Source organism: Canis lupus, chromosome X, assembly GCF_003254725.2.
Source record: "Canis lupus dingo isolate Sandy chromosome X, ASM325472v2, whole genome shotgun sequence".
Taxonomy (NCBI): Eukaryota; Metazoa; Chordata; class Mammalia; order Carnivora; family Canidae; genus Canis; species Canis lupus.
In genome coordinates, this window is record NC_064281.1 from 66,873,377 (window position 1) to 66,896,577 (window position 23,201).

Genomic DNA, 23,201 nt, shown 5'->3' on the forward strand with positions numbered 1-23,201 from the left:
TACACATTCTTTTCGAGTGCACATGGGACATTCTCCAGAAGAGATCACATACTAGGTCACAAATCAGACCTTGACAACTACAATAAGACTATGATTATACCATTCATCTATTCTGACCACAATGCTATGAAACTTGAAGTCAAACACAAGAAAAGAATTTGAAAGACCACAAATACATGGAGGCTAAACAACATGTTACCAAAAAATGAATGGATCTGGGGTGCCTGTGTGGTGCAGTCAATTAAGATACAACTCTTGGTTTCAGCTCAGATGGTAATCTCAGGGTAGTGAGATTGAGCCCCGCATTGGAATCTGCATTGAATCTGCTTAAGATTCTCTCTTCCACTCCCCCTCTGCCCTTCCTGCTCATGCTCCTTCTCTCTCTCTAAAATAAGTAAATTAATCTTTTAAAAAAAAGAATGGGTCAACCAGGAAATTAAATAAAAATTTTAAAAATACATGGAAACAACAAACAAAAAAAATACATGGAAACAAATGAAAATGAAATCAAGACAGTCCAAAAAAGAGAAATCTAAAATAAACAACCTAACTTTACACCTAAAGGAGCTAGAGAAAGAAATATAAATGAGGCCTAAAGCCAGCAGAGAAAGGGAAATACAAAGCAGAAATTAATGATACAGAAAACTAAAAAATAAAAATAAAAAAAATTACCCAGAACAGAACAATGAAACTAGGAATTGGTTCCTAGAAAGAATTACTAAGTGATAATCCCACAGCCAAACTTACAGGAAAAAAAGGAGAAAGGATTCAAATAAATAAAATCACAAATAAGAGAGGAGAAATAACAACCAACTCCACAGAAATACAAACACACCACAGGAATACAATTATCAGATAATATTATGAAAATATCAGAAAATATTATGAAAAACTATATGCCAACAAATTGGACAACTTGAAGTAATGTATAAATTTCTAGAAACATATAAACTACCATAACTGAAACAGGAAGAAATAAATAACTTGAACAGACTGAGAATCAGCAAAGAAGCTGTATCAAAAGTCCAGGGTCAAATGAATTGAATTCTTCTTTTTTAAATTTTTAAAAAAAAATTTTATTGTTTTTTTAATTTAAATTCAATTAGCCAACTATACTCTATCATTTATTTCAGATGTAGTGTTCAATAATTTACCAGTCAAGTATAACACCTAGTGCCATCACAGCATGTGCCCTCCTTAATGCCCATCATCCAATTACCCCATCCCCACACACACACCTCCCCCCTCCAGCAAACCTCAGTTTGTTTCCCAGAGTTAACAGCCTCTCATGGCTTTTTTCTCTCAATGATGACTTTCCATTAGTTTCCCAACCCCTTTCCTTCTGGTCCTCTGCACTATTTCTTATATTCCACAATGGGTGAAACCATATGATAATTGTCTTTCTCTGATTTGACTTATTTCACTCAGCATAATACCCTCCAGTTCTATCTATCTATGACAATGCAAACAGTAAGTACTCATCCCTTCTGATGGCTAAACAATATTCCATTGTGTTTGTGTGTATGTGTATTTTACATCTTCTTTATCCATTCATCTGTCGATGGACATCTTGGCACTTTCTATAGTTTGGCTACTGCAGACACTGCTGCAATGAACATTGGGGCGCAGGTACCCCTTCAGATCACTACATTTGTATCATGGGGGTAAATACCTATTAGTACAATTGCTGGGTAATTCTACCAAACATTTAAAGAAGAGTTAATACCTTTTCTTCTGAAAGTATTCTAAAAAACAGAAGAGGAAGGACAACTTCCAGATTTATTCTATGAGACCAGCATTACCTTGATTCCAACACCAAAGACTCCACTAAAAAAGAGGACTACAGGCCAACATCCCTGATGAATATGGATGCAAATATTCTCAACAGGATACTAGCAAATCAAATCCAACAGCGTATTAAAAGAATCATTTGCCATGATCAAGTGGGATTTATTCCTGGGCCACAAGGGTGGTTTAATATTCAGAAGTCAATCAACAGGATACATCACATTAATTTTAAAAAAAGAAAAACATATGATCCTTTGAAAAGATACAGAAAAAGCAGTTAACAGGGTACCACATACATTCTTTATTTAAAAAAAAAACTCAACAAACTAGGGTTTTATTGTGCTTCCTTTCTATTAACAACAATATTTTTGGACTTCTGCTAAGGTTAAACTTAATATCTAACTAGAAGTTATAAAGACACCAGAAAACTCCCAAAATTCCACTTAATGCACCAGTAAGCAAAATTCTGTTCATCAAAATGAACTGATCTTTCCTCATATTTAAAACTATATTAATGGCAAAAATTTTTTCTAAAATAGATAATTCAACTTTTTGAAGAAAATTTCAGAATCAAATATTAACTAAAATTTACAAATTTTAAAGTATTTGAATATAAAAACACATTTGCCAGTTTTAAGTAAATATGCCTGGATTATAAATAAACTCTCAATGGAAACTATGAGTTCAACAATGCTATTATGATTTTAACATATAAAAGAAAAAATCTGCCTTGCTAGTTCTTATAAAACTGTTCAATATCAAGAAAGATTTCACAAATGAAATCTAAAGTCATTTATATTGTCAATTTGAATTTCAAAGGCCATATACAATACAGTATAATAATAATGAGATAATTTTACCTATCTGAAAATGGTGAATACTACTTTGTCTAATGATTTTTATACTAATTGTCAAAATAATAATCTTGAGAATTTCAGGGTATAAATTCAGGAGATATCTAGTACTGCTTATCAATAAATTATATTAACAAAGTAATACCTCAAAGTTAATACAGTTTATTTATGCTCTTTATCAGTCACACTTTGAGATGAGTCAAATAAAAAATTGCCAATCAACTGATTAATTCAGCACAGGTTTTAACTATTACTTTTTCAGCCATTTGCACCTTTTTCATCACAGTATAATTGTTGCAAAAATTGTATTCTTTTAGTTGAATGTGCTTTATTCTAAAGCCAATCACAAATGATTGATTTGTGGTTTCTGGTTACCCATAAGATTATAAAATTCAGACTATCCAAAAGTTATTGTTCCAGAAATTGGCAACATAAAAAACTACTGTATTCAATTTTGAATTGCTACAGTAAAATTTATTGATATATATTTTTCTCTACTCTTTTCAACTTCACATGTTAACATATATTACAGAATATAGCTGAAATATTAACCTCTTGTCACATTTTTCCAGGAGCAAAATATCATAAGATGATGTACAGCAAGTACTGCTGGTTGTCTACACAGCAACCATTAGTCTCTTCCTCCTTGGCACAAGACCTGCAATTTTGTTCTAATATCAGGCAGAGGGTGAGCAGAACAAGGGAAAGCATCATGGCTGATTAAAGGCAATTATAGCAATTTATAGCCATTTACTGATTGACTTAGGAGTGAGTTGGTTATTCAGTTTTAGCCAATGAGACATGGTAAAGTGTGCTGGGGGCTCCTGTGAAGACTCTAGTATAATAATAATAAAAAGGGATACTATGGGTTGCTGGGTAGCTCAGTTAAGTGTCTGCCTTCAGCTCAGGTCATGATCTCAGGCTCTTGGGATCAAGCCCCACATAGGGCTACCTGCTCAACAGGGAATCTGTTTCTCCTTCTACCTCTGCACGTAAGTGCACACTCTCGAGCTCTCTCTAGCTCTCTCTCGCTCTCAATTTCTCTCAAGTAAATAAATCTTTTTCAAAAAAAAGAAAAGGGATACATATATTAGGAAAATTCCTCTTTCCTATCATGTTTAGAGGTCTTGGCTGCATGAAAACCTGTTTAAAATTCTGGCAACCACTTTGTAACTCTGGACAGAAAGCTAAGAGAAGTGCAGAGTAGCTACCCCAAAGCTCTGATGTGTTTAAAGATGCTCAATTAATAAGAAAAACTACAAAACAATCACAAAATAAGTAACAAAAGGGCAATAAATACATATCAATAATTACTTTTGATATAAATGAACTAAATGCTCCAATCAAAAGACATAAAGTGACAGAGTAGATAAAGAAAACAAGGGCATCCCGGGTGGCTCAGCGGTTTAGCGCCACCTTCAGCCCAGGGTGTCATCCTGGAGACCCGGGATCAAGTCCCACATTGGGCTCCCTGCATGGAGCCTGCTTCTCCCTCTGCTTGTGTCTCTGCCTCTCTCTCTGCATCTCTTTGTGTCTCTCATGGATAAACAGATAAAATCTTTAAAAAAAGAAAAAAAGACCCCATCTATATGCTGCCTACAAAAGACTCATTTACCTACACGTTAAAAGTGAGGAGCTGGAGAAACACTTATCATGCAAATAAATGAAAAAAAAAAAAGAGGACAGCCAACACTTATATTGGACAAAATACACTTTAAAACAAAGACTGGGGATGCCTGGATCTTTAGTGGTTAAGCGTCTGCCTTTGGCTCAGGTCATGATCCCAGGATCTTCGATGGAGTCCTGCATCAGGCTCCCTGCAGGGAGCCTGCTTCTCCCTCTGCCTATGTCTCTGCCTCTGTCTCTCATGAATAAATAAATAAATCTTGAAAAAATAAAGACTGTAACAAGAGACACAAAGGATATTATTATATAGTTGAAAAGGAGACAAACCAACAAGAGGATATATGAATTGTAAATGTTTATGCACCCAACATGGGAGCACCCAAATAGATAAAAGAGTTAATAACAACATAAAGATACTAATCGATAATAATACAATCAAGTAGGGGACTTAAAACACTCCACTTACATCAGCAGGATTCATTACCTAAACAATCAACAGGAAAACAATGGCTCTGAATGACAGGCTAGACCAGATGGATTTAACAGATATATTCACAATGTTCCATCCTAAAACAGCAAAATACACATTCTCTTCCAGTACACATGGAACATTCTCCGTAACAGATCACATACTGGGACACAAAACAAATCTTACAAGTTCAAAGACATTCAAGTCCTATAATGCACTGTTTCTGACCACAACATATGAAACTAGAAATTAAGAACAAGACAAAAATCTGGAAAGACCACACATATATAGAGGTTAAATAGCATGGTCCTAAACAACAAATGGGTCAACTAGGAAATCAAAGAAGAAATAAAAAAAAATCATGGAAACAAATGAAAATGAAAACCCAACTGTTCAAAACTTTTGAGATGCAGCAAAAGCAATTCTAAGAGAGAGTTATTCCTGTGATGCAAGGGTGGTACAATATTTGTTTTGCAAACCAATCAACATGACACATCATCACACCAATAAATGGGAAGAATAAAAACCACATGATTATTTCAAGAGATGATGAAAAAGCATTTGACAAAGTACAACATCCTTTCATGATAAAAACCCTAAACAAACTGGCCTAGAGGGAATATACCTCAACAGAATAAAGTCCTTATATGAAAAACCCTCAGCTAAAATCATACCCAATGGTGAAAAATTGAGGTTTTCCTTGAAGATCAGAAACAAGACAAGAATGTCCACTCTCACTACTTTTATAGTACTGGAAGCCCTAGCCACAGCAGACAATTAAAAAAAAAAAGGCATTCAAATTAGTAAGAAAGAAGTAAAAATTTCACTATTTGCAGATGACATGATAATATACAAACGGAATACTAAACATTCAACCAAAATATTACTAGAATTAATATATGAATTGAGTAAAATTGCAGGGTACAAAATCAATGTACAGAAATGCATTGCATTCCTTTATAGTAATAATAATAATAATAAAGCAGAAAGTGAAATTAAGAAAACAATCCCATTTACAATTGCACTAAAAGCAATAAAATATCTAGGAATAAACCTAACCAATAAAGCAAAACATCTGTACTCTGAAAACTATAAAACACTGATGAAAGGAATTTGATTATGATACGAAAAATGGAAAGACATTCCATGCTCAAGGTTTGGAAGAACAAATATTGTTAAAAATTCTGCATTACCCAATTCAATCTACAGATTTAATGCAATCTCTGTTTAAAGAGCAACAGTATTTTTCACAGAACTTGGATAATCCTAACATTTGTATGGAACCATAAAAAAAAGCCCAAATAGCGAAAGCAATCTTGAAAAACAAAAACAAAATCAGAAGTATCACAATCCCAGACTTCAAGTTATATTACAATGCTATAGTATTTTAAACAGTATGGCACCAGCACAAAATAGATACTTGTATCAAAAGAACAGAATACAAAGCCCAGAAACAAACCGACAATTACATAGTCGATTAATCTTTGACAAAAGAAGAATGAATATCCAATGGAAAAAAGACAGTCTCTTCAACAAATGGTGCTAGAAAACTTGATAGCAGTATGCGAAAGAATGAAATTGAACCACTTTTTTAAACAATACATAAAAATAAATTCAAAATGGAACAAAGACCTGAATGTGAGTCTAGAAATAATAAAAATCCTAGAAGAGAACACAGAAAGTAATTTCTCTGATATTGGTCACAGCAATAATTTTCTAGATAGGTCTCTTGAGGCATGGGAACCAAAAGCAAAAGGAAACCATCGGGACTACAGCAAAATAAAAAGCTTCTGCAAAATGAAGAAAGCAATAAGACTAAAAAAGCAACCTACAGAATGGGAGAAGATATTTGCAAATAACATATCCAATAAACAGTATCCAAAATATACAAACAACTTGTAAAACTCAATATCTTCTCCCCCAAAATAATCCAATTAAAAATGGGTAGAAGGGATGCCTGGGTGGCTCAGCAGTTGAACGTCCCTCTATGTCACTGTTTCTTTCTGTGTCTCTCAGAAATAAATAAATAAATAAAATATTTAAATAAAATAAAATAAAATGGATAGAAGACATGAAGAGCAATTTCTCCAAAGAAGACATACAGATGGCCAAAAGACACATGAAAAGATGCTCACCATCAGTCTTCATTGGGGAAATGCAAATTGAAACTACAAGACCTCACACCTGTCAGAAGGCCCAAATCCAAAAACACAAGAAAGAAATATTGGTGAGGCTGTGCAGAAAGAGGAACACCCTTGCATTGTTGATGGAAATGCCACTGCAGCCATTGTTGATGGAAATGCCACCGCAGCCACTGTGGAAATCAGTATGGAGACTCCTCAAAATATTAAAAATAGAAGGACTCGACAATCCAAGAATAGCCATATGGGGCATTTGCCCCAAAATATAAAAACACTAATTCAAAAGGATATATGCAACCCTTTGTTTATAGAACTATTATTTACAATAGCCAAATTATGGAAGCAGACCAAGCATCCACTGGCTGAATAAAGAAGATGCAGTATAGATATACAATGGAATATTATTTGGCCATAAAAAATAATGAAATCTTGCCATTTGCAATGACATGGATGGAGATAGAGAGCAAAACGCTAAGCAAAATAAGTCAGAAAAAGACAAATACCATATGATTTCACTTATATATACAATTTAAGAAACAAAATAAATAAGTGAAAAAGAAAAAAGAGAGAAAGAGAAACCAGTGAGGAGAGTCTTAACTATAGAGAATAAACTGGTGCTTACCAAAGTGGAGGTGGGTAGGACAGGTCAAAGAGGTGATGGGGATTAAAGAGTACACTTATCATGACAGTGTTGAGTAATCCCTATATAGTACACTGAAACTAATATTACACTGTATGTCAACTAACTGAATATTTAAGTCTTTATTTTTTTAAGTCTTTATTTAAATTACAGTTAGTTAACATTCAGTGTAATACTAGTTCCAGGTGTACAATATAGTACTTCAACATTTCCATACATCACTTGGTGCTCACCACAAGTACACTACTTAATCCCTATCACCTACTTAAACCATGCCCTTACTGACCTTCCCTCTGGTAACCATCCATTTGCTCTCTATAGTTAAGTAACAGGAATTTAAATGAAAACTTTAAAAAAATACTCACTGAGAATTCTGTAATCACGAACATACTGACCAACCTACCTCCCCCCTCACTTTCCCACCTACCTATCCTTTTACTAGCTTAAATTACTTTTAGTTGGGCGCTATGTCACTTACAACCTAAATCAAACTTATCTGTACACTATGAAAAAAAAAAAAAACAGCTTCCTCTAAATTGTAACAATTACATTTTTAAAATGTATTCCTTTATCTTACTGATATTACTCCATTTTTGCCCAGGAAGTTCATGTTACTTATATCATTTTTAAGTTAAAATTTTAGAATCCAAAATTAGAAAGTAGAATTTTAGGTTACCGTTAAAGTAATATCTTTATTTCATTATGTACTAGAGAATTGGTTCATCTGCAAATCTATGAGGACAGTTTTCATCCTGATTTACCATCATGATGCCTTAATACTGTATATAGAAAACCCAAAAGACTCCACCCCAAGATTCCTAGAACTCATACAGCAATTCAGCAGTGTGGCAGGATACAAAATCAGTGCCCAGAAATCCGTGGCAATTCTATACACTAACAATGAGACTGAAGAAAGAGAAATGAAGGAGTCCATCCCATTTACAATTGTACCCAAAAGCATAAGATAGCTAGGAATAAACCTAACCAAAGAAGTAAAGGTTCTATACCCTAAAAACTACAGAAGACTTCTGAAAGAAATTGAGGAAGACACAAAGAGATGGAAAAATATTCCATGCTCATGGATTGGAAGAATTAATATTGTGAAAATGTTCTACCCACGGCAATTTACACATTTAATGCAATCCCTATCAAAATACCATGGACTTTTTCAGAGAGTTGAAACAAATCATCTTTACGACTTTCTTTCAGAAAAGACCCCAAATAGACAGGGGAATATTAAAAAAGAAAACCAGAGCCAGGGCATCACAATGCCAGATTGCAGGTTGTACTACAAAGCTGTGGTCATCAAGACAGTACTGGCACAAAAACAGACACATAGATCAATTGAACAGAATAGAGAACCCAGAAGTGGACCCTCAACTCTATGGTCAACATAGACATTCGACAAAGCAGAAAAGGCTATCCACTGGAAAAAGGACAGTCTCTTCAATAAATGGAGCTGGGAAAATTAGACAGCCAAATGCAGAAGAATGAAACTGCACCATTCTCTTACACCATACACAAAGATAAACTCAAAATGGATGACAGATCTAAATGTGAGACAAGATTCCATCAAAATCCTAGAGGAGAACACAGGCAACACCCTTTTTGAACTTGGCCACAGCAACTTCTTGCGAGATACATCCAGGAATGCAAATGAAACAAAAGCAAAAATGAATTATTGGGACTTCATCAAGATAAAAAGCTTCTGCACAGCAAAAGAAACAGTCAACAAAACTAAAAGACAACCTACAGAATGGGAGAAGATATTTGCAAATGACCTATCAGATAGAGGGCTAGTATTCAAGATCTATAAAGAACTTATGAAACTCAGCAGCAAAGAAACAAACCATCCAATCATGAAATGGGCAAAAGACATAACCAGAAATTTCACAGAGGAAGACATAGACATGGCCAACAAGCACATGAGAAAATGCTCTGCATCACTTGCCATCAGGGAGATACAAATCAAAACCACAATGAGATACCACCTCACCCCAGTGAGAATGGTGAACATTAACAAGGCAGGAAACCACACGTTGGAGAGGATGTGGAGAAGGGGAACTCTGGCACTTTTGGAGGGAATGTGAACTGGTATAGCCACTCTAGAAAACTGTGTGGAGGTTCCTCAAAGAGTTAAAAATAGACCTGCCCTAAGACCTAGCAATTGCACTGCTAGGGATTTACCCCAAAGATACAGATGCAGTGAAAAGCTGAGATAACTGCACTGCAATGTTTATAGCAACAATGTCCACAATAACCAAACTGTGGAAGGAGCCTCGGTGTCCATCAAAAATTAATGGATAAAGAAGATGTGGTTTATTTATACAATGGAATACTACTCAGGCATTAGAAACGACAAATACCCACCATTTGCTTCAATGTGGAACTGGAGGGTATTATTCTGAGTGAAATAAGTCAATCATAGAAGGACAAACATTATATGGTCTCATTCATTTGGGGAATATAAAAATTAGTGAAAGGGAATAAAGGGGAAAGGAGAGAAAATGAGTGAAAATATCAGAGAGGGTGACAAAACATGAGGGACATCTAACTCTGGGAAACGAACAAGGAGTAGTGGAAAGGGAGGTGGGTGGGGGGTGGGGGTGACTGGGTGTTGGGCACTGAGGGGGGCACTTGGCAGGATAAGCACTGGGTGTTATGCTAGATGTTGGCAAATTGAACTCCAATTAAAAAAAGAAAACAAAGTCAACAATAATAAAAATATAATGCACTATCCTATATTTTATATTAGAGTATGGTGTTACCGACTTTCCATGTAATTTGAGGTATTTCTTTTTTATTTCAGCAGTTTTCCAAGCAGTTGTGATGAGTTTGCACTGATTTATTTGCATCCTTGACCTGACCTCCTTGTAATCAAAAATTAAAAATCAAGAGGCTGCTGGTTATGACTACAATATTGTTTATGGCCTAGAGATACATATTTTTAAAAGATTTTATTTATTCATGAGAGACACAGAAAGAGAGAGAGGCAGAGACACAGGCAGGGGGAGAAGCAGGCTCCATGCATGGAGCCCGATGTGGGACTTGATTCCAAGTCCCCAGGATCACACCCTGGGCTGAAGGCGGCGCTAAACCACTGAGCGACCAAGGCTGCCCGAGATACATATTTTACTCTCTTTTGATGAAATAACAAGTTGTCAACATGAGAATCAAATCATAGATTTTGGCCTAATATACATCAACTCTATAAATAAGCAAACATATCTGGTCTAAAATGAAAAAAGAAGTCATATGTCAACATACATATGATTATAAAGCTGTCTTTAACATGATATTTGGGAAATTTACCAAAATATTAAAAACAGTATTCTATCTATGTAGTGTATCAAGGACTGAAGTTTGATTTCTATTTGTTTGATGCAACTAGCTACAATAGATTCTTGGTACGAATGACCATTAAAGTAACCATTATTTTTGGTAGCTTGTGGATTAATCAGTTGTGTACAGAAACAAGACAATTAGCAAATGAGAGACCATAAATGACTAGCCATCATTAGGTATAATTACAAAGTCATCAGAAAGTGGTAACAACTTTCTTTTTGGAAACAAAATGCACATTAAGTGAGGCTAAGAATAAGGAGAAAACATAATTAACTTGTGGTGTGTGGCTACAGACAGAAAACATATGACTCTCAACAGGAAACAGACTCTTTAAAAAAGAACAAGTCAATGAAGAGGAATATATAAAACTGTTCCTCTTTGTATAAGACATGATTGTCTATGTAAAAATCCCATAGAATCTATAAAAATATAATCCCCAGAACTTAAAAGTTCAGCAAGATGCCAGGATACAAGTCAATACATAAATACCAAATGCATTTGTAGATACTCATAATGAACGTAGTCAACATTAAAAAGACAATGCCACTTATAATTGCCCCAAAGATAAGTAAATACTCATGTACACCACAATTAACAAAACATGCATAGAGTTGGAACGCTGAAAATTACAAAATTCTGTAGAAAGAAATCAAAGTCAACCTACATAAATGGTGAAACATATCTTATCAATGAATTGGAAGACTCAAAATAATAAAGTTATCAATTCCCTTCAAGTTGATATATAGTATTAATGCAATTCCTATCAAAATTCCAACAACATTTTCTAGACAGAGAAAAGCTTATTAAAACATTTATCTGAAAAGGCACAAACTCTGGAATAGCTAAAACAATCTTGATAAAAGAGACTAAATTTGACTAATTATTCTACCTGATTTTAATCCCTAACAGAGCTGCAATAATCAAGATGGTAAGGTATTGGTGTGAGGAAAAAAACATACACATCAATGGTATAGAATATAAAATACACAAATATACTCATCCAAGTACAACTGATTTGACAAATATGCAAAATTAATTCAGTGGAGGAAAAACAACCTTTAAAACAAATAGTGCCAAAGTAATTGGATAATCTTATGTTAAAAAAATTAACGATCTAAACCTCACACCTTATACAAAAATTAACTCAATGTAGATCACAAGGTAAAACATAAAACATAAAACCATAATTTGTTTTTGAAAAACAGGAGAAAATATTCTGGATCTATACCGAAGAAAAAAGTGATAAATTGGACCTTATCAAAATTTAAAACATTTCACCTGCAAAATATCCTACTTCAAGAGGATGAGAGACAATCTACAGACTTGGGGGAAATATATGCAGACTATATACCTAACAAAGGACACATATATAAAACAAAAATCCACATGAAAAAGCCAATCCAATTAAAAAATGAGCAAAAGATATGAACACTTTCACCAAAAAGGATGTAAGACTGGCAAGCAAGCACATGAAAGGATATTTAAAATCAGACATCAGGGAAATGCAAATTAAAACTGCAATAAGAAAAAAAATTAAAAAATAAAATAAAATAAAACTGCAATGAGATATCACTACACACCTATCAGAATGGCAAAAAAGTGAAAACACTAAATGTTGGTGAGCATGTAGAGAAATAGAATCATGAAATTCTGATGGAAATGTAAAATGGTACAGATCCTCTGGAAAACAGTTTCTCAGTTTCTTTTAAAACCAAACATGTAATTAGCGTATGACCCATTAATTATATACTTGGGTATTTATCCCAGACAAATGAAAACTTATGTTCACACAGAATCCTATGAACAAATATTCATAGCAGCTTTTTTGTAACAGAAAGAAGGGAAAAAAGCCGAGATGTTCTTCAATGGGTGACTAAAACTAAACTTTGGTATATACATACCACGGAATACTATTTAGCAATAACAACAAACGAGCTGCTAATGAATGCAACCACCTGGATGAATCCTCAAGCAACTACAATGAGAGAAAGACAATGGCAAAAGATGACATACTATACATTTCAAATTAGATAACACTCTCAAAATGACAAAATAATAGAACTGGAAGAGAGATTAGTAATTAACGAAAACTAGAAATTGGGGAAATGGTAGAAAGGAGATGAGCCATGGTTAGAAAATAGAAACAGGAAAGATCTTTGGGATGACGTACGTCCTCAGTTCTGTAAACTGACATATATGTTAAAATTATATACAAAACTAAACACATACTCATTCCCGACCTCCACAAAATGTAACATTAACATCATTAATAAGGTATATATAAAAAAGCAACAAAAACAAGCGAAGAAACTATATCGTAATTTTCCGTTATTTACAAAAGGGAACTCCAAAAGATTTTTTGATATAGCTAACAAGAATGTCAAGGATCTATTTATTGCAATGATACTCTTTCTTATTCACATCAATAAAAGAAAATAGAAGATGATGGAAGATTAAGGGCCCCAAATCACCTGTCCCCACCAACTTACCTAGATAACTTTCAAATCATAATGAAAACCTACTAATTCAGTCTGAGATTTAACGAGAGAACAGCTGGAGGGCTACAGTGAGAAGAGTTTGCGCTTCTATCAAGGTAGGAAGACAGAAAAAAAAATAATAAAGAAATAAAAAAGCATCCAAGGGGGAGGGGCCCCCACCAGATACCAGGCTAAGGCCATGCGGCGAGTGCCCACAGGTCAGGAAAGCCGAGTCTCGGAGAAGCAGGAGCTTCTTCCCGAACGGACAGGCTCTCGGAGGAGCTCCGGCAGGATCTCAGGAGGGGCAAGGATGCCCTCAGGCTCCCAGGGACACTAAGAGAGGACCTGCGGGGGGAGAGAGCGCCACACACCAGGCCAAGCTTCCTAAAGGGCTGCAGCACCCGCCCAGCGGGGCCCCCAGAACAAATCCAGCGGCGGCTCAGGCAGCGGTTCCCCACGAGAGGGCTGCACAGCCCCGGAAGCAAGATTCCAGAGGCGCAGGCCCGGGAGCCCAGAGCGCTGGGGGACAACAGCCCATGATTCGGCGATACACCCAGGACATGCAGAGGACGGAAGGGCCCAGGACAGCGAGGGCGCTCCTGACAACGCACCCCCCGCCCTCAGAGCATTCAGGCCACTGCGGACTGAGACCTGCGGCAGTTACTGAGGGATATGACTCCAGAGCTGGAGAGCTGGTCTCCACCACTGTTGTTGTTCCTCCTGCTGTCACCTTGTACCTGGGAATGAGGAGGGCCTCACAGGATAAACAGCTCCCACAAAGCCATGCACCTGGCAGGGGGATGGGGAGCTACCCCAGGTGCACACACCTCAGAATGAGCACAGCAGAGCCCTCCCCCAGAAGACTAGCTAGAAGGACAGGAGAAAAGCAAGTTCTTGACCAAGCAGCAATGGAAAGTTCGAGGGGAAGTCAAGGAATCTACAGTATATAGAATCAGAGGATACTTCCCACCTAGTTTTTTGTTTTCTGTTTGTTCCCCCCCTCCTTTTTTTTCCTCTTTTTCTTTTCTTCTTTTCTCTTTTGTCTCTCTCTCACTGAACCATGCACCTGGCAGGGGGCAGAGTAGCTCCCCCAAGCGCTAACACCTGAAAATCAGCACGGCAGGCACCTCCCCCAGAAGACCAGCTAGACAGAGAGGGGAAAAACAAATTATTGGGCAAATTATTGACCAGGCAGCACTGGAAAGTTCCAGGGGAAGTCAAGGGATTTACAGTATACAGAATTAGAGGATACCACCCTAATGTTTTGTTTTTTTTATTTGCTTCCCTCCCCTATTTTTTCTTCTCTTTCTCTTTTTACTCTTTCTTTTCTTTTTCTTTTTTTTTCTTTTTCTTTATTTCTTTCTCTTCTCTCTTTTCTCCTTTTCCCAATACAACATGTTTTTCGCCACTCCGCTCTGAGCAAAATGACGAGAAGGAAAACCTCCCCTCAAAAGAAAGAAATCAGAAACAGTCCTCTCCCACAGAGTTACAAAATTTGGATTACAATTCAATGTCAGAAAGCCAATTCAGAAGCACTATTAGAGAGCTACTAGTGGCTCTACAAAAAAGCATAAAGGACTCATGAGACTTCATGACTGCAGAATTTAGATCTAAACAGGCAGAAATTAAAAATCAATTAAATGAGATGCAATCCAAACTAGAGGTCCTAACGATGAGGATTAACAAGGTGGAAGAATGAGTGAATGACATAGAAGAAAAGTTTATGGCAAAGAGGGAAACTGAGGAAAAAAGAGACAAACAATTAAAAGATCGTGAGGATATTTTAAGGAAAATAAGTGACAGCCCAAGGAAGAAAAATCTACGTTTCACTGGGGTTCCCGAGGGCGCCGAAAAGGACAGAGGGCCAGAATATGTATTTGAACAAATCATAGCTGAAAACGTTCCTAATCTGGGAAGGGAAACAGGCATTCAGTTACAAGAAATAGAGAGATCCCCCCTAAAATCAATAAAAACCGTTCAACACCTCGACATTTGATAGTGAAGCTTGCAAATTCCAAAGATAAAGAAAAGATCCTTAAAGCAGCAAGAGACAAGAAATCCCTAAATTATCTGGGGAGGAATATAAGATTAACAGCAGACCTCTCCACAGAGACCTGGCAGGCCAGAAAGGGCTGGCAGGATATACTCAAGGTCCTAAATAAGAAAAACATGTAGCCAAGAATACTTTATCCGGCAAGGCTCTTATTCAAAATGGAAGGAGAGATAAAGAGCTTCCAAGACAGGCAGGAACTGAAAGAATATGTAACCTCTAAACGAGCTCTGTAACAAATTTAAAGGGGGACTCTTAAAATTCCCCTTTAAGAAGAGGTCCAATGCAACAATCCACAAAAACAGGGACTGAATAGGTATTATGATGACACTAAATTCCTATCTTTCAATAGTAACTCTGAACGTGAATGGGATTAATGACCCCATGAAAAGGCGCAGGGTGTCAGACTGGATAAAAAAGCAGGACCCATCTATTTGCTGTCTATAAGAGACTCATTTTAGACATGAGGACACCTACAGCCTGAAAAGAAAAGGTTGGAGAACCATTTACCATTCAAATGGTCCTCAAAAGAAAGCAAGGGTAGCCATCCTTATATCAGACAAACTAAAATTTATCCGGAAGACTCTAGTGAAAGATGAAGAGGGACACTATATAACACTTAAAGGATCATTCCAACAAGAGGATTTAAGAATCATCAATATGTATGCACCGAATGCGGGAGCTGCAAAAACATCAATCAATTAATAACCAAACTTAAGACATACTTAGATAATAATACATTTATACTTGGTGACTTCAATGTAGTTCTTTCTACAATCGATAGGTTTTCTAAGCACATCTCCAAAGAAACAAGAGCTTTAAATGATACACGGGACCAGATGGATTTCACAGATATCTACAGAACTTTACATCCAAACTCAACTGAATACACATTCTTCTCAAGTGTACATGGAACGTTCTCCAGAATAGACCACATACTGGGTCAAAAATCAGGTATGAACTGATACCAAACGACTGGGATCATCCCCTGCATATTCTCAGATCATAATGCCTTGAAATTAGAACTAAATCACAACAATAAGTTCGGAAGGACTTCAAACACATGGAGGTTAAGGACCATCTTGCTAAAAGATGAAAGGGTCAACCAGGAAATTAAGCAGAATTAAAAAGATTCATGGAAAAATAATGAGAATGAAGATTCAACCATTCAAAATCTTTGGGATAAAACAAAAGCAGTCCTGAGGAGGAAATACATCGCAATACAAGCATCCATACAAAAACTGGAAAGAACTCAAATACAAAAGCTAACCTTACACCTAAAGGAGCTAGAGAAAAAAATAGGAAATAGATCCTACACCCAGCAGAAGAAGAGAGTTAATAAAGATTCAAGCAGAACTCAACGAAATCGAGACCAGAAGAACTGTGGAACAGATCAACAAAACCAGGAGTTGGTTCTTTGAAAGAATTAATAAGATAGATAAACCAATAGCCAGCCTTATTAAAAAGAAGAGAGAGAAGACTCAAATTAATACAATCATGAATGAGAAAGGAGAGATCACTACCAACACCAAGGAAATACGAACGATTTTAAAAACATATTATGAACAGCTAAACGCCAATGAATTAGGCAATCTAGAAGAAATGGACGCATTTCTGGAAAGCCACAAATTACCACAACTGGATCAGGAAGAAATAGAAAAACTAAACAGGCCAATCACCAGGGAGGAAATTGAAGCAGTCATCAATAACCTTCCAAGACTCAAAAGTACAGGGCCAGATGGCTTCCCTGCGGAATTCTATCACATGTTTAAAGAAGAAACCGTATCTATTCTATTAAAGCGGTTTGGAAAGATGGAAAGAGATGGAGTACTTCCAAATTCTTTCTATGAGGCCAGCATCACCTTAATTCCAAAACCAGACAAAGTCCCCACCAAAAAGGAGAATTATAGATCAATATCCCTAATGAACATGGATGCAAAAATTCTCAAAAAGATACTAGCCAATAGGATACAAGAGTACATTAAGAAGATTATTCAACATAACCAAGGAGGATTTATCCCCGGGATGCAAAGCTGGTTCAACACCCATAAAACAATCAATGTGATTCATCATTTCAGCAATAGAAAAACCAAGAACCATATGATCCTCTAAATAGATGCAGAGAAAGCATTTGGCAAAATGCAGCATCCATTCCTGATCAAAACTCTTCAGAGTGTAGAGATAGAGGGAACATTCCTCTGCATCTTAAAAGCCATCTACGAAAAGCCCACAGGAAATATCATTCTCCAAGGGGAAGCACTGGGAGCATTTCCCCGAAGATCAGGAACAAGACAGGGATGTCCACTTTCACCACTGCATTTCAACAGAGTACTAGAAGTCCTAGCCTCAGCAATGAGACAACAAAAACACATACAAGGCATTCAAATTGGCAAAGAAGAAGTCAAGCTCTGCCTCTTCACTGATGACATGATACTCTATGCAGAAAACCCAAAAGCCTCCACCCCAAGATTGCTAGAACTCATATAGCAATTCAGCAGTGTGGCACGATACAAACACAATGCCCAGAAGTCAGTTGCACTTCTATACACTAACAATGAAACTGAAGAAAGAGAAATGAAGGAGTCAATCCCATTGACAATTGCACCCAAAAGCATAAGATACCTAGGAATAAACCTAACCAGAGGTAAGGTCTATACCCTAAAAACTATAGAACGCTTCTGAAAGAAATTGAGGAAGACACAAAGAGAAGGAAAAATATTCCATGCTCATGGATTGGCAGAATTAATATTGTGAAAAGGTCAATGTTACCCAGGGCAATTTACACGTTGAATGCAATGCCTATCAAAATACCATGGACTTTCTTCAGAGAGTTAGAACAAATTATTTTAAGATTTGTGTGGAATCAGAAAAGACACCGAATAGCCAGGGCAATTTTAAAAAAGAAAACCATAGCTGGGAGCATCACAATGCCAGATTTCAGGTTGTACTACAAAGCTGTGGTCCTCAAGACATGTGGTACTGGCACAAAAACAGACACATAGATCAGTGGAACAGAATAGAGAATCCAGAAGTGGACCCTGAACTTTATGGGCAACTAATATTCGATAAAGGAGGAAAGACTATCCATTGGAAGAAAGACAGTCTCTTCAATAAATGGTGCTGGGAAAATTGGACATCCACATGCAGAAGAATGAAACTAGACCACTCTCTTTCACCATACACAAAGATAAACTCAAAATGGATGAAAGATCTAAATGTGAGACAAGATTCCATCAAAATCCTAGAGAAGAACACAGGCAACACCCTTTTTGAACTCGGCCATAGTAACTTCTTGCAAGATACATCCGCGAAGGCAAAAGAAACAAAAGCAAAAATGAACTATTGGGACTTCATCAAGATAAGAAGCTTTTGCACAGCAAAGGATACAGTCAACAAAACTAAAAGACAACCCACAGAATGGGAGAAGATATTTGCAAATGATGTATCAGATAAAGGGCTAGTTTCCAAGATCTATAAAGAACTTATTAAACTCAACACCAAAGAAACAAACAATCCAATCATGAAATGGGCAAAAGACATGAACAGAAATCTCACAGAGGAAGACATAGACATGGACAACATGCATATGAGAAAATGCTCTGCATCACTGGCCATCAGGGAAATACAAATCAAAACCACAATGAGATACCACCTCACACCAGTGAGAATGGGGCAAATTAACAAGGCAGGAAACAACAAATGTTGGAGAGGATGCGGAGAAAAGGGAACCCTCTTACACTGTTGGTGGGAATGTGAACTGGTGCAGCCACTCTGGAAAACTGTGTGGAGGTTCCTCAAACAGTTAAAAATATACCTGCCCTACGACCCAGCAATTGCACTGTTGGGGATTTACCCCAAAGATACAAATGCAATGAAACGCCAGGACACCTGCACCCCGGTGTTTATAGCAGCAATGGCCATGATAGCCAAACTGTGGAAGGAGCCTCGGTGTCCAACGAAAGATGAATGGATAAAGAACATGTGGTTTATGTATACAATGGAATATTACTCAGCTATTAGAAATGACAAATACCCACCATTTGCTTCAACGTGGATGGAACTGGAGGGTATTATGCTGAGTGAAGTAAGTCAGTCGGAGAAGGACAAACATGATATGTTCTCATTCATGTGGGGAATATAAATAATAGTGAAAGGGAATATAAGGGAAGGGAGAAGAAATGTGTGGGAAATATCAGAAAGGGAGACAGAACGTAAAGACTGCTAACTCTGGGAAACGAACTAGGGGTGGTAGAAGGGGAGGAGGGCGGGGGGTGGGAGTAAATGGGTGACGGGCCCTGGGGATTATTCGGTATGTTAGTAAATTGAACACCAATAAAAAAATAAATTAAAAAAATAAAAAGATCTAAATTTGAGACAAGATTCCATCAAAATCCTAGAGAAGAACACAGGCAACATCCTTTTTGAACTTGGCCACAGTAACTTCTTTCAAGTTTCATCCCGGAAGGCAAATGAAACAAAAGCAAAAAATGAACTATTGGGACTTCATCAAGATAAGAAGCTTTTGCACAGCAAAGAATACAGTCAACAAAACTGAAAGACAACCTACAGTATGGGAGAAGATATTTACAAATGACGTATCCGATAAAGGGCTAGTTTTCAAGATCTATAAAGAACTTATTAAACTCAACACCAAAGAAATAAACAATCCAATCATGAAATGGGCAAAAGACATGAAGAGAAATCTCACAGAGGAAGACATAGACATGGCCAAGAAGCACATGAGGAAATGCTCCACATCATTTGCCTTCAGGGAAATACAAATCAAAACCACAATGAGATACCACCTCACACCAGTGAGAATGGGGAAAATTAACAAGGCAGGAAACCACAAATGTTGGAGAGGATGTGGAGAAAAGGGAACCCTCTTGCGCTGTTGGTGGGAATGTGAACTGGTGCAGCCACTCTGGAAAACTGTGTGGAGGTTCCTCAAAGAATTAAAAATAGATGTGCCCTACGACCCAGCAATTGCACTGCTGGGGATTTACCCCAAAGATACAGATGCAGTGAAACACCGGGACACCTGCACCCCGATGTTTATAGCAGCAATGTCCACAATAGCCAAACTGTGGAAAGAGCCTCAGTGTCCATCGAAAGATGAATGGATAAAGAAGATGTGGTATATGTATACAATGGAAATACTCAGCCATTAGAAATGACAAATACCCACCATTTGCTTCAATGTGGATGGAACTGGAGGGTATTATGCTAAGTGAAATAAGTCAATCAGAGAAGGACAAAGATTATATGGTCTCATTCATTTGGGGAATATAAAAATTAGTGAAAGGGAATAAAGGGGAAAGGAGAAAAAATAAGTGGGAAATATCAGAAAGGGATACAGAACATGAAAGACTCCTAACTCTGGGAAATGAACTTGGGGTGGTGGAAGGGGAGGTCAGCGGGGGGCGTGGGGGGCGGGGGAGGGTGACTGGGTGGCGGTTACTGATGTGAGCAGTTGATGGGATGAGCACTGGGTGTTATTCTGCATGTTGACAAATTGAACACCAATAAAAATAAATTTATTAAAAAAAGAATTAAATAATCCTGGGTTTTAATCTTGGGCTCTTCCACTATCTAGGCTAGGTATGGTCGTCTTGACATTTTTCAAGCCATGGGACCTTCAGCAAATTAATCTCTACAATGAGAATTGCGTAAAAACTGCAATTCGTACTATCTGTTCTATCCAAGCACAGGACGGTTTTAAGAATCAAGTCATTAATGTAACATGTTATTATCATCACTATCATCTAAGCAGAGAAAACTGAAAGTTGTATTTTAAAACAGGCAAACCATTTTATCAATTGACTTTTAGCAACCAATGTCATATGTTGGCTTCTTCCGAATAGATGTCAATAAGAAGTTATTAATTTGGTTTATCCTAAATAATTACTAACTTTACATACCTGGCATAACAAAACACTTCCACATGTTGAATGGTTTTATCCTTCCTGCTAAGAGCAATGGCTTCTTCATTTTCAAGAATCTGCTCTTGCCATGCTGGGCCTTCATTCACAATGTCACTGTTTTCCTAAGCAAAATATAGATCAGAAATTTTAATTAAATTGGGCAATCAGAACCTCTACTTTTTTGTGAAAATATAGACCTTTTTCAATCAATGTTTTGCCTTTGATCCCATCAGAATTCTGAAATGACTCTAGCATAGTGTGCCATCTCAAAGAAGAGAGAAGAAAATTGTGTAAAAACCTATCCTATCAAAAGCTAGCTCTGGTTTACAGATTTCTATCAGGATATCTGACAGTATGATACAGTCATTGGATGTGCCTGTTTTGACATTATTTAAGAACTAAGACAACCCTCTATCTGCTGAAAATCAAGTGTGTCTGTTCTACATATTACTTTTTATTAAGAAAGTTTTTGCATTTTATTGTCCAAAAGCAGGCTCATAATTACTTCATTCTACTTGTTTTTAGGTATTTGAAGGTCAGTCAATAGCCATACCAAATTCTGATTATATATATAAGTATTTTTGAAAAATATTCAGCCCACTGTAAATGTAAGACTATATAATAATCCTCTAAATGTCTTATATTAAGAAAGACAATAAAACAATAATATATGTATGCAAACTTATAAGGGTTGAAAACTTCAAAACTTTCAATAATTTCTAATTATACTTTATGGAAATAAATTATATGTAGAGCAATATTTTAATACAGGAGTTTTTTGCAAAATTCAGGATATACTTTTTCTATATGTTAAGGCTCAATTTTTAATATTCTTAAAATTTTAAACTATTTGATACACATTGCTTAGAAAAATGTTTAAAATATATATTTTCAAAGAACTAGTCATGGGGAAAAAGAACTAGTAATAAAATATAACTATAATATTGTTTAAGTAAAATCACCTTAGGAAATTTCTAAACTTACAGATTTCATAAAATAGGACAATATTTTAAAGGAGGAAATACAGTAATTTGAAATGACCTGATTGGTAGTTTTGCATATTTATAGTAGTCACCTGACAAAATCAGTAAAAACAAAGCCAATAAAAATTTAATGTAAATTTATTAATTTTTTTTTCTAAGGTAGGACTGACTTGGTTTTGGCTCGGTTTATGATCTCAGGGTCCTAGTATGAAGCCCCAGGTCAGGTTCTGTGCTCAGAGAGGAGTTTGCTTTTCTCTCTCCCTTTGCCCCTCCCTCCCACTCACACATTTTCTCTCTCTAAAATAAATAAATGTTTTAAACAAGGCTTTTTCTGGAGACACCTGGGTGGCTCAGGTCATGATTCCAGGGCTCTGGGATTGAGTCTTGCATGAGGCTCCCCACAGGGAGCCTGCGTCTCTTCCTCTGCCTATATCTCTGCCTGTGTCTCTCATGAATAAATAAATAAAATCTTGCCCCAAAAAAGGCTTTTTTTTCTCCTGAATTTAACATTTTAAGGTGAAGAAAGGTAGGGAAGACATCCCTTATTATTAAGTGTAATTATGAGATAGTGTTAAACATCCCAACATAGGTAAAAAAATGAGGTGAAATACAGGAACTCTAAATGTGAAAACATGGGGTTACCAACCTGAATGAAGAAAAGACTAGATCAGTAGACAAAGAATGAAAGGGGAAAGGATATGGTGAAAGAGTCAAGATGCTGGAGTAGAAGAACCACTAAAATAAACATCTACAAAAATATTTTAATAAATCGAATCTATTATTAAAATTTATTTTATAAAATTCCCTCCACTCACCAGAAGTTCTCCATTCAGAAAACTGAGGTATTTTTATTGTCTTTGCTGTGAGTATCTAGGTTAAATTTTCTCATGGAAGTACTAAATAT

General features: G+C 36.5%; 1 protein-coding gene across 3 annotated transcripts in view; it reads right to left on the minus strand.

Moving 5' to 3' along the window:
• Positions 1 to 23,201, minus strand: part of CHM (CHM Rab escort protein) — a 244,222-nt gene that overhangs the window by 162,648 nt on the left and 58,373 nt on the right. For all 3 annotated transcript variants that reach the window (XM_035711636.1, XM_035711637.1, XM_025431816.2), the window contains exon 4: positions 21,312 to 21,436. In XM_035711636.1, the coding sequence (XP_035567529.1) occupies positions 21,312 to 21,436 (125 nt within the window). The remainder of the gene's footprint in view (positions 1 to 21,311; positions 21,437 to 23,201) is intronic.